This window comes from Helianthus annuus, chromosome 8 (genome assembly GCF_002127325.2).
Source record: "Helianthus annuus cultivar XRQ/B chromosome 8, HanXRQr2.0-SUNRISE, whole genome shotgun sequence".
Classification (NCBI taxonomy): Eukaryota; Viridiplantae; Streptophyta; class Magnoliopsida; order Asterales; family Asteraceae; genus Helianthus; species Helianthus annuus.
In genome coordinates, this window is record NC_035440.2 from 134032365 (window position 1) to 134044042 (window position 11678).

Genomic DNA, 11678 nt, shown 5'->3' on the forward strand with positions numbered 1-11678 from the left:
GGGTCCCCGAGTGCTAATCTAGATCAAATAGCTCAGGTATGAAACAATGGTTCCAACTTAGAGCCTTAAGATCTGATTTTGTGGGTTTTTACACAAAAGGGGGGGGGTATTTATAGGAAAAGTGGAACCGTTAGGATCGTTTTATCGAATATCGTGCCACGATCTTGTGCGTACATGTGTTACCTAGCTAGATTCACTGAATATGGCCCTTGGCCTTTCATTGGGTGAAAAGGCAATCGGACCTTTCGCGATCTGAAGAGCCAATCAGCATTAAATGTGGGCTCTGCTGTACTGGGGACCCCATACGGACCGTATGGGCTTTGGCTTACGGTCCGTAAGCCCCTAGTTTGGCAAATTTACCATTTTAGTCCCTGCAGCACCAAAACTTGGTTTTTGATGCGTTTTTGGTACTTTTAAGCCCCGTTAACCCCATTTCAAAGCTCTAAAATGAAGTTAAAGTATAGGGGACCTAAAATGTGCTCAAAAATATGTCGGATGTCGGTTCGTTTGGCCGTACGGTCGCGATGTTCGGTTAATTACGACGGAATGCGCATAAGCGCGAAAGACGATCCAAATTGCGCGACGAATGGATTTTTCGCATTCCAAACACTAAGGCATAATACTAGGATGCTTACATAAATTTTTGGATGTCCGGATGTATTCAGAACGTAAGTTATGCGCGAAAGTGCAAACTTGTGCACTTTTTGACACTTTTAGCCCCTGAATGATCCAAAAGTTTGTTTTAGCATACCAAACCCCTCAAAGCCTATTTCTAAGCTATGTAAAGGATATTTATGGTATGTTTAACTTATGGACATGTTCCGGAATTTTCGTTACAGTTTAAATTGGTATACTTTCGCAGTTTGTCAAGTTTAGTCCCTGTAAGCGAATTAACTTGTTTTTGCCATACCAAAGCCTTCAAAACTTATTTCTAAGTTATGTAAAGGTTATTTAAGGTACGTTGAGTATATGTTGATGTTCCGGAGTATTTGTCGCATTAAACTGAGTACGTTTTAGCACCAGTTAGCGTATAATTCTTCAGAAAGCGATGTAGAGTTTGAAATTGAGCAAAAGTCAAAACATGAAAAATGTAAAACACAACCAAACAAACATTGGGATAAAATAACATTGTTTTATTGATAATTGAACTGTTCACAATGATTACAAGCACAAATGTTACATGTATATTGAACATCAAATGTATTTTTAAATCAACAAGTGGTTCATCACAGAGAAAGTGATTTGAGAGAGAGTCAGTGTTGGTGCATACAAATTGTTAAATTTAGAAAATTTACTTTTGGACTAAGAATGTGCAGAAATAGCCAGGTTTCGATCTTGGACCCGAAGATAAAAAGCCAGGTTAATTCAATCCTGAGATCTAAGCTGAATGATAGTCAGGTTACGATACCTGAGGACTCTGATTGAAGGAAGCCAGGTTGATCGATCCTGAAGAGTCTGTGAACAGAGCTAGTGCTAGGTTTCGATTCTGTGGACAAAGTTAAAGCCAGGCAACAGTCTTGGACTTGTGAAAGCCAGACAACGATCCTGTATCAGATGTTGCTGAAGAACAAAGAAATGCCAGCAAATCAAGAGGGGGAGTTTGAAGATTTTCAAGAAGATATGGTTAAATGAAGAATTTGTTGATGAAGATAGAGAGAGAGAAGCCTAGAGAATGATCAAGACTGAAGAAGTGAAGACATGATATTGTCAAAGACTCGATGGACGACTCGTCAACATCTGAGGGGGAGTCTGTTGGTGCACTACATCTGTCGACTTCGTCTTGGATTGAGTCTTACATTGCATTGTATAGATTAGGGCATGTTTTACGAGAAAATAAGAGAATGTATGTATTTTAGGAGCTTATTTCGCTTATAGGGTCAAATAGTTGCTGATTTCGCTTATTTGGACAAAGCTGATTTCGATCTTATGGACAGGTGTCCCTTGGAGCGAAATCTCAGCACTATATATATGTATCATGAGCGAAATCAAGAAGAACGGTTGTACGATTTCCGTACCGAAGTGCTGCCGGTGTGAAGACTTCTTGTAATTGCGTTCAAATCAGTAAAATCAGTAGTTAAAGTGAAGAATCAGTCGTTTCTAGCTTTGTTTCTTGTTATTCCGCACCTGAAACAGAGTAGAGCTTCTCTGAACGACTCATTCGGGTCAGATCGCGATCCTACAGGATCCTCCTACATAAGTTCCTGTTCCCGAAAATGTCCAACAAGACTTGTGCAATGAAGAAATTCACTTTCGGTTGAGATATGATTTAATTGAACTTGTAGATTCTTTAGGTTTGGAATTTCCGGATTCGGATGAAGAGTATGTTTTCTTTATATATCTTTTTATTTTTATATATTTATTGTTAAGTTGTAATCTAAAATATTTCTAGAAATATTGTTTTTTATTTTAATGAAATTTATAATTTATAATTTTATTGTTAATTTATAATTTAAAAATAAAAAAACCATCATTAGTGATGGGCATTTCACTAAAATCCATCATTAGTGATGGAATGAAACTCGATAACGTGGCGAAACTTAATTATATGTTGTGAGTAATGGAATTTCATCACTAGTGGAGTGCCATACCCCTTATAGAGAATCACTTCGCATCCTTATGAAAATATTGTTTTTATCAACTACAAATTAGGTTTCACTTTCCAGCTAGTGTTCATCTCAGTACACTTACCGTTCCATCCTTTTGAAAATATTGTTTTTATCAACTACAAATTAGGGGTGTTTAAAAAACTCGTGGCTCGCAGCTCGCTCAAAACACGCTCGAAGAACGTTCGGCTCGAAATTGGCTCGGTTGTTAACGAGCCAGCTCGGCTCGGCTCGTGAGCTGCCTCGATAAGGTTTGCATCCTTCATTTTTTTGTCCCACATCGCTTAGAAAACAAAAACTAAGGGAGTATTTCCCTTATAAAAGAAGGTAAAGAGAATGTACAAAGTGAATTAACTATTTATACTTGCATATTTAGCCATATGGTTAAATTAAATGACAATTATGGCCCTTAGTCTATGAAGAAATTCATTTTCAAGGGGTTTTTAAGTAGTAAATTTTGCCCTTTTTTGTTAGTTCGAGCTCAAGCCGAGCCGAGCTAGGTCGAATTCTAATCGAGTCGAGCTCGAGCCTCAATCTTAGCTCGATTTGAAATTCGAGCTCGAGCCGAGCCAGCTCGAATCAAGTTCGAGCCGAGCTCGAGCTGGGTCTAGCTCGGCTCGACTCGTTTACAGCCCTACTACAAATTAGGTTTCACTTTCCAGCTAGTGTTCTTCTGAGTAAACTTTCCCTATTAGCACAAATATTGTTTTTATTAGCTACAAATTAGGTTTCACTTTCCAGCTAGTGTTCTTCTCAGTAGACTTACCATTTTAGCACAAAATTTCCCACCTATTTTTCACACGGATTGGATTTAATTGGCCAATTATTTTGCTCACCAACACCAATGACGATAATATAGTTGTATGGATTCACAAATACTTTATCGAGAGAAACTAAAAAAGAGATATCAAAGTCATTTTGATAATTCAAGAATGTTATTACTTGAATTCGAAGTTCATAGTTACTTCGACTGGATGAATCGTAACAATGGAATAATTAAGTCATAGTTCATTGGTTGAATGTATCATTAACCATTTTTTTTTGGTACGAGGAACTTATCATGAATCCACTGATTTCTGCCGCTTCCTATTCCGCCCTAAATCTGTCCAGCCTTGAACTTCTCCATTACAAAGTGACGCTCAATTTGTTTTAAGCAGTTAAGCTAAACATAACTATGGTTGATTGAACCGCTTAATTACCAATCAGTCTGGTTGAACCGACAAACACGACGTGGACGAGATGGTTGGACCGATTCCGAAATAATTTTACCTCTCCTTTTTTAAAATCACATGCATTATTCATTTACTAAACCATACCCCATACTTTACTATTCCATTATTAATAACGGTATTTAAAACAAGGGTCTACCGATAGACCAGTACAACTTCAACTGCCCGTTAGACGCTCCAAGAGTTATCAAAGCATTGCTATAGAAAACGTGTTAAATAAAGTTGTGTGATGTGGAGTCTCAGTCATGTTGGTGCAGTTGTATCTTTACAAATATACTACACCCCTCCTAGAATTTAATGGGTTAGCAAATTTCTTTTAACCTCTGTCAACGGTTAGACTTGAACCGAAGACCTCCCAAACGTCTCTTGGACTTGAAGCCAAAACCTTTCAAACCCAGGTATTTAAAGGCTTTGCCTTTGCCAATAAACCACCACCCATTGGTATTAAAAACTTGGTTTCTAACTAAGAGAAAATTAAGATAAAACAGTTTTCTTGGTGACCTAATTAATATTAAAACATATTTCGATTATATAACCATATTACAATTTTTCTTTATTTTTATACGCTAGAAAATTAAAAAAAAAGGTTTATGCTAGTTAACAGACCGAAACCATAGATCCGGGCATCTGTCCATACATTGCCTGTTGTACGGCAAATTGTATGATCCGCAAAACAGCCTTAATACACATAGTCATCTTCAGAGAACCAAGTGTTACCTCTATACTTCGCTTCGCCATTCATATCGAACTGCAAACCCAAACAGGAAACACATAAATATATATCGGATCTTGAAAAAAAAGAAACATTATATGCTGGTAATGGAAGATGAAATTTTTGGCAATGGATTGTTTAGGAATAAGACTAATACTTCTAGGCGCTTTTTGCAACTCGTACATATGTAGATAGTTCGCTATGCCTAGGAGCGAACTAATGGCAAGTATGACATGTCTCTTTAGAGTTTAAGAGCCCGCTGGTGTGACAAGTGAACCCCACAGAGCTTGCTGGCATGCCAAGCAAACTCCATAAAATGCTCTTGTCAGACAAGTGAACTCGAACAAGGACCCTGCCATGCTGGTACTCCAAGTTCGCTAGTCAAGGGAGCGAACTTTTAAGAAAATAGTTAAACTTGCCATGATTTAGCTCCCAAGGATAGTGAACTGCCTAAAAGTATAACAAGTACCAAATTCACCGTAAAGTACCAATCCCGTTCCTAAACAACCTATTTTTCAAATAAAAAAAAAACAAAAATCGATGAAAAAAAGATGAAAAAAGGTGCTGAAACATATCCATATATGTGCATACATGTTGTATAGTTTCTTGAGGTAGGCTTTCTTGCACGTAGCCGTATCCAGAAAAAGCATCCGGCCCGAATTCTCGAACGTATTTATCAGCAGAGACGACAATGTCATCTTGCGTGGGGTCCGTGAACAAGTCCTTTTTACTCGGAACATAGAACACGTTAATAGTGCGGTTTCCTACATAGAAAGGTCGAATATAGTGCTGATATACATATGCAGCACCGCTAAACTGTGGTATTACCAACCAGCATGTGATAATAAGCTTCGCATATGACCAAAATGGAATCCTGTCAATAGCTCATGTCAACATAGATTCAAACCCATAATCAAACAATTACCACACAAATTATATGTTACCATTCAATAAGAGCGGCAAAGGTGAGCTCGAAAAGCGTAATCATGGAATACAACACCCAATATGTAAGCCATTGCTGATCATCAGCAACATTTTTGGTCTCGATCGCTCGGATTGACGCGTATCTGATAATAAACACAACCAAGCCACTTAAAACTGAAAATAAAAAACGGTGGAAACCGGCATACGCTTGCCTTTTGTCAACCGGCTGACATGAACACATGTTGATCAAAATATGATTAAAAGTAAAGGAAAGATTACAAGTTTTGTCCTTTAAATTTATACCACTTTTCATGCGGTGTCCTTCTTAACGAATGTTGACAGGCGGTGTCTTTTACTAGGTATTTTGTTGCAACTTTAGTCCTTTACACCCAACCCAGTTAAAAAACCCTGTTAATTGTTGACAGACGGTGTCCTTTAATTTACTAGGTATTTTGTTGCAAGTTTAGTCCTTTACACCCAACAATTAACAGGGTTTTTTAACTGAGTTGGGTGTAAAGGACTAAACTTGCAACTAAATACCTAGTAAAGGACACCGCCTGTCAACATTCGTTAAAAAGGACACCGTCTGAAAAGTGCTATAAAGATAAAGGACAATAATTTTTCCTAAAGTAATAAGCACGATAAGTGGAGAACTTACAGAGGGTAAGCCAAACTAATTACAGGCCTGCAAATTTCAATAACATATAAACAAAATCAGTTTAGTTTTTGAAGCCCGGGTTTTAGCAGGGTCAACCTCTTTTACATTACAATCATCCAAATTTAATTTATTTTTAACAGCAAATACTTTTACACCTAACTTTGTATTTTCAAGAATTTAAGATATAATACTTTTGTGAGGGGCAAAAGTAACTATCATTAGAACACTAGATCATAGGTATTCAAATTTAGTTATACGTAAATATATTATATAGAGAGTGTGTACCCTGCAAGAACATCAATGTTTTGAGCCATAAGTAGTAACAAATCTCCAGCTGCAACTCCAGACCTGCCCATTTGTAATATAATTAAAGTTAGTCGAGTATTTTGGAGTTCAGTTCCATGGTGTTTTTGTATAAATGTGAAAGAGATCGATGAGGTTGAGTCGGCGGAAGAGAGGAGAGGGTGACAGGTGTTGATTATTCATCACAAACTTAATTGTCCTTCGTGAAGAGTCATAGGATATATGAAACTTGTTTTTCCAAGGTATGTTACTAAAATGAAAATATAATATACTTTTTTAAGGAACCAACAGAATATATTTATAGAGCCAACAAGAAAATCAACAAGTAATTTTATTTTATTATATTATAATTATAATAATATATTACTATAATAATAATAATTATTGCTATTTTTTTTTATTTTCTCAGTTGGATAAGCTTGGTGTCAACCAACACTGGTATCGAAAATACAGGTACGGTACGTTCATTATTGGTATATAAAGGTCAAAATCGGCACCAGCCTGATACAGGAAACGCCAAAAGTCGGTACTGGATTGAGTTTGAAAATCTTTTAGTTCGGGAAATTCGGTACTGCTACATGGTACCATTTGCTCATCCCTGATCACGGTTGCCGTACAAACAAAAACGGCATCGTACAACTTTTTCTTATTGATTTTCTTCAACTTTTAATGATTTCTTTTTTTTAGTTTCAGTGGTAGCGATAAGCTCGGTGGCAACCGATACCGAAAATACGGGTTACGGTACCGACATATGAAGGTAAAAATCGGTAGCGAACCGGTATTAGGAATGCCAAAAGTCGGTACCGAATTGGTACTTAGGATCCTTTGGTTTGGGAAATTCGGTACCGGTACCCAGTATTATTTGCTCATCTCTGACCACTGGTTTTATACGAACAACATAATTAACATACAACTTTTTTGGTTGATTTTCTTTCGATTATTTTTTACCGTTTTTTACATTTTTCTTTTTATTCTTGTTAGTGGTTCCGCATGCAACGTGCTCGTAGTGATTTCAAAAACACATGTAAACACAGACTAAATAACAAAAGAAGTTCGCCGCAACGCGGCTAGGGTGATAAACCTACTTACAAGAAAAGGCAAAGGAACAAAACAAACAACAAAAAAAAAAGAATTGGAGTTATATAATGTCCGCTACATCAAAATTAACGGTTCTCCCATGTTAGAGAAGTGGTCATTGCTCTATTGCACACCCAAATATACGCATCTTCCTTAATTAGTTCCATATTCTTTTGAACCGGAATGAACGTATGAACGTATCTTCAAACACTTTCAAATTTCGGGCGTGCCAAATTCTCCAAACGGTTGCCGTTGCTATAGTGTATTCAAGTTTTCTCCATATCTTTCCACCGGGCAGCTTGTTAAAGCCTCCAAAATGTCCTAAAAAAGAGATCAAATTTGCTGGAGGTTTTAGTTTCATACACACGAAAGTGTTCCACCACAAACTCCTACTCCATAAACAATTAACGAAAATGTGATTTGCATCTTCTTCACATATTCCACATCGAGGGCAATACGTATCTGGTAGGTTCACTCCGCGGGCTACGAGATTCATTTTGGATGCCTCCTTCCCCATAATTGCACGCCACACCACTAGATTGCATTCAGGCGGTGCCCCAGCATTCCAATGAAATTTCCACAACTCTCACCCAGCTGCACTTAGCTCCATTCGGATGCTTTTAACTGAGAATTTTTCTCCAAAACGATTATCCCAGCTCCATTCATCCTTTCCTCCATTCAAGCCGTAGTTTTGAAGTTTTCTCATAAGCTCTCTCAAGTGGTCCCATTTGCTTCTAGATGTTGGCACTTTGATCCATTCACAACCCCACTCAATAATCGGCCTAGTACCCACCATAAAGAGGCAATATGTCCATCTTTATTTTTTTGCAATCTGAAACAAGTCTAGGTAGACATCGTTTAGCGGTTGTTGTTCCAGCCAAACGTCTTTCCAAAATCGTCTCTTACTTCCATCTCTCACTTTGACTTTAACTTTTTTCTTGGATACTCACCTTGTATTTCAGCAACTCTCCTTCCATATCTCCAATATCTTTCCATGTTCCAGCGATTGTCTTTTTATAGGAATCAGATTGTTCTCATTTTTTATTTAATCGATTGTAGACACAACCTTGGACGATAATTGCTTCGGGTTGTCTCTAAACCGCCACCACCATTTCGACAACATAGCGAGATTGAATTCTTTTATTCCACCTAGACGGCCTCCCATTTTCTCGGTCTTGTAATTAAATTCAGCGAACCCATCTTATGTTTTGCAAGAGCCGCTTTTACACATATGAAGTCTCTTCTTAATTTTTCAAGTTTGTTTATTATCGCTTTAGGGGCAAAATAAAAAGCGATAAGTAATATGATGGGGGACTCCCCAATACTACATTTGCCAATGTTACTATTCTGGCGAAAGAAAGATGTCTTGCTTTCCATTTAAAAAGCTTTTTGTTGAATCTATGAATAACCAGCTGCCAAAATCTAGTCCATTTCATGTTTACTCCGATTGGAATTCCAAGATACATGAATGGAAACGAACCTGCCTCGCGCTTCAAAATCCGAGAAAATCAATTCCAAGATACACGATGGTTAACTTTTATACCCGTCACAAGATTTAGCCATCTAAGGAAGCGATTGAGGCTTACAATGTTGTGTTCCGTTCATTCACCAATGAACAAAACATCACCTCCATAACATAACTAGGAGAGCGTTGGTATGTCATTTGGTAATTTAGTACCGTATATTATACTAGTATAATATAATATAATATAAGATATATATAATCCTAGGTACGGACGTAGGTGTAAGGCGAAGATTTTTCCTTTCCGTACGTATCTAAAGGCATTTTTTTGTTCCACCGGACATTTTGGTTTCTTCACCGGCCAGTTGAGTTCCTCGCCGCCTACGGCCACCATCTTCTCTTCTTTTGTAGGTACAATTCCGGCAAGGTATCTTCTCAAACTATCACCAGCTCATTTCTCCCTTTCCCTTCGTTTTTTTCGGTGATATTGCGCCGGGAAAAAGGTATAAATCCGAAACAGTTCACTTCTACCATCCGCCCTGCTCCATAATCGACGAGTTTTTGGTGCCAAATTTGTTTTAGGGTTCAGATCTCCTGTCATAGAGGATAGTTGTGAAGAGATTTAGGTGAGTTAGGCATTTATCCGATGACGTTTACTGGCTTGTAAAGAGATTCTGATGAGTTTTGCATTTTTTCCGGTGACAGTTTTCACCCAAAATATAGGTGCACTCAATCCTAAACATAACCACTTATAGATAAAGGATCCTGTACATTAATCCAGAAGTGTGAGAAGTGTATTATAACACTATATATAACACTATATAACACCATATAAACACCGTATAATAATATGTAACACCATATAACACCATATAACACTATATAACACTATATAACACTATATAACATTATATAACAAATATAACACTATAGTTTGTTTGATAGCATGTCTATGATAGATGTATAGTGTTATATATTGTTATATAGTGTCATATAGTGTTACATAGTGTTATATGGTGTTATATGGTGTTAGATAGTGTTATACGGTGTTTATATGGTGTTATATATAGTGTTATAATACATTTCTCACACTTTTGGATTAATGTACGGGATCCCTACCCACCACTTGTATACATTTCAGATATATGCTAATCTATATAATATACAGTTTTTTAGTATTTGGAGATTATCTTCGACGTTCGAACATAATATAATCTATACTCTTAGCAAAAGCATAGTACTTCTTGACATACATATGTTTAATATATTCTGACAAATTTTCTACTTAACATACATACTTTTATATTCAATCTAGGGAAGTTTTATTAGTAAAAACAATCATCCTCTGTATTTTAAAAATTATATCTATACATATTTTTAAAAACATAGTTCATCCTTTGTTACAAATTTTATTCTAGCGTGCTTTCACATATCGTCATCGTGGGCTCAACGCTAGAGCGTGTATGGTGTGAGACCGAGTGTGTCATTGTATGCGCTTCGACTTATCAAGTTTGTTTGATCACCCTGTTATTGCGTGCTCCTTGTTGCTTATTGCATATTGTATGTTGTATGCCTCTTGTTGCTTATTTTGTGCTACTTGAGTGTGCATTGTCGTTGTATGCTCCTTTTTGCTCAGTGTATGTTGTTGATCATTGTGTGTGTCACACCCCCAAAATACCACCTAGGGAGTGTCCCTGTTAGGCGTGTGACGTACCAACAACGAGCCACTTATTACATTGAACTCACACTAGTTTCAAAATAAAATCCTCAATTATTAATGAAAACACCAATCACGAGATTAAATGTAAACCAACATGTTCAGCGGAACCAAATATTAAACCATAGTTATATTGTTCAAAACCAATATATAGTAGTAACAGATAATCACATGAGTTCCTCCAGTCGACCCATGACCACTCCTTCTCTAGACAGCAAGTTTCCAAATCCAAGATACCTAACGACCTGCGAGCATGCAACACGTGTATCAGACAAAGCTGGCGAGTTCATAGTTTATGAAAACATTTATTACCAAGTGTTTAATCCAGTTCATTAACAAAAGCATAGTAATATTGATAATATCTCGATACTGAACAAGACGGCTCCTGATGTATGTTTTGCCCTTTCCCCAGTGCTCCTATCAAAGCACTGAGCCCGACTGGGTCATTAGTTCACAACCATCCTCCCCAGTACGGTGTGAGGGTGCCAAACCTAAGTAGCGCTACCAACTAATACCCCGTTAGGTAACAAAAGATGGGACTTAAGAGTGATAGAATGAGAATATTATCCAATATACTAGTTTTACCTAAAAGGCTTATCCCTCCCCGGGATACCCACTAACTGTCCCAACCACCGGGACGCATGCTCAAAAGTAGTGAACTCACCTTAGTTTTGCTCGGTTATGACTACGTACTTCTACGCGTTAAATGTTAAGTCCGTCACAAGCGACCTAATATATAATAACCGTAAGTACATGTGTGTAGGGTCATGCAATACTCTAGTGTTTCCAAACAACTCAAGGTTTAAGTGAATCAAATTAACAAGTTGTCCGTCATACAGTAGCACCACGTAATAATAATATATTTATACATGTGCTAATATTCTGCCATCAAATACATATGCAACCGCTCATTTACTCGCATTCCCAAACCCCACATTTTCATGTTATTAAATTACTAATCCCCACTAATTCACATAATAATAATGTTAATGT

The 11678-nt window shown here is 37.2% G+C and overlaps 1 protein-coding gene across 1 annotated transcript; it reads right to left on the bottom strand.

Moving 5' to 3' along the window:
- Nucleotides 1–4303: 4303 nt before the first annotated feature.
- LOC110873809 (HVA22-like protein a) lies at nt 4304–6542 on the bottom strand. Its single transcript, XM_022122823.2, has 5 exons — nt 6412–6542; nt 6127–6153; nt 5489–5611; nt 5136–5418; nt 4304–4580 (listed from the first exon to the last, which is right to left on the bottom strand). The coding sequence occupies exons 1-5, from the start codon at nt 6480–6482 to the stop codon at nt 4512–4514; spliced, it is 573 nt and encodes a 190-aa protein (XP_021978515.1). The 5' UTR covers nt 6483–6542; the 3' UTR covers nt 4304–4511.
- Between the last annotated feature and the right edge of the window lie 5136 nt (nt 6543–11678).

Bases quoted from the DNA above. Each gene is read 5' to 3' on its own strand.
- LOC110873809 (XM_022122823.2), bottom strand. From the start codon at position 6,482: ATGGGCAGGTCTGGAGTTGCAGCTGGAGATTTGTTACTACTTATGGCT. The intron at 6,154-6,411 runs GTACACACTCTC...TGAAATTTGCAG, and splicing joins AACATTGATGTTCTTGCAGG to GCCTGTAATTAGTTTGGCTT. The intron at 5,612-6,126 runs GTAAGTTCTCCA...GTTTATTATCAG, and splicing joins ATTAGTTTGGCTTACCCTCT to ATACGCGTCAATCCGAGCGA.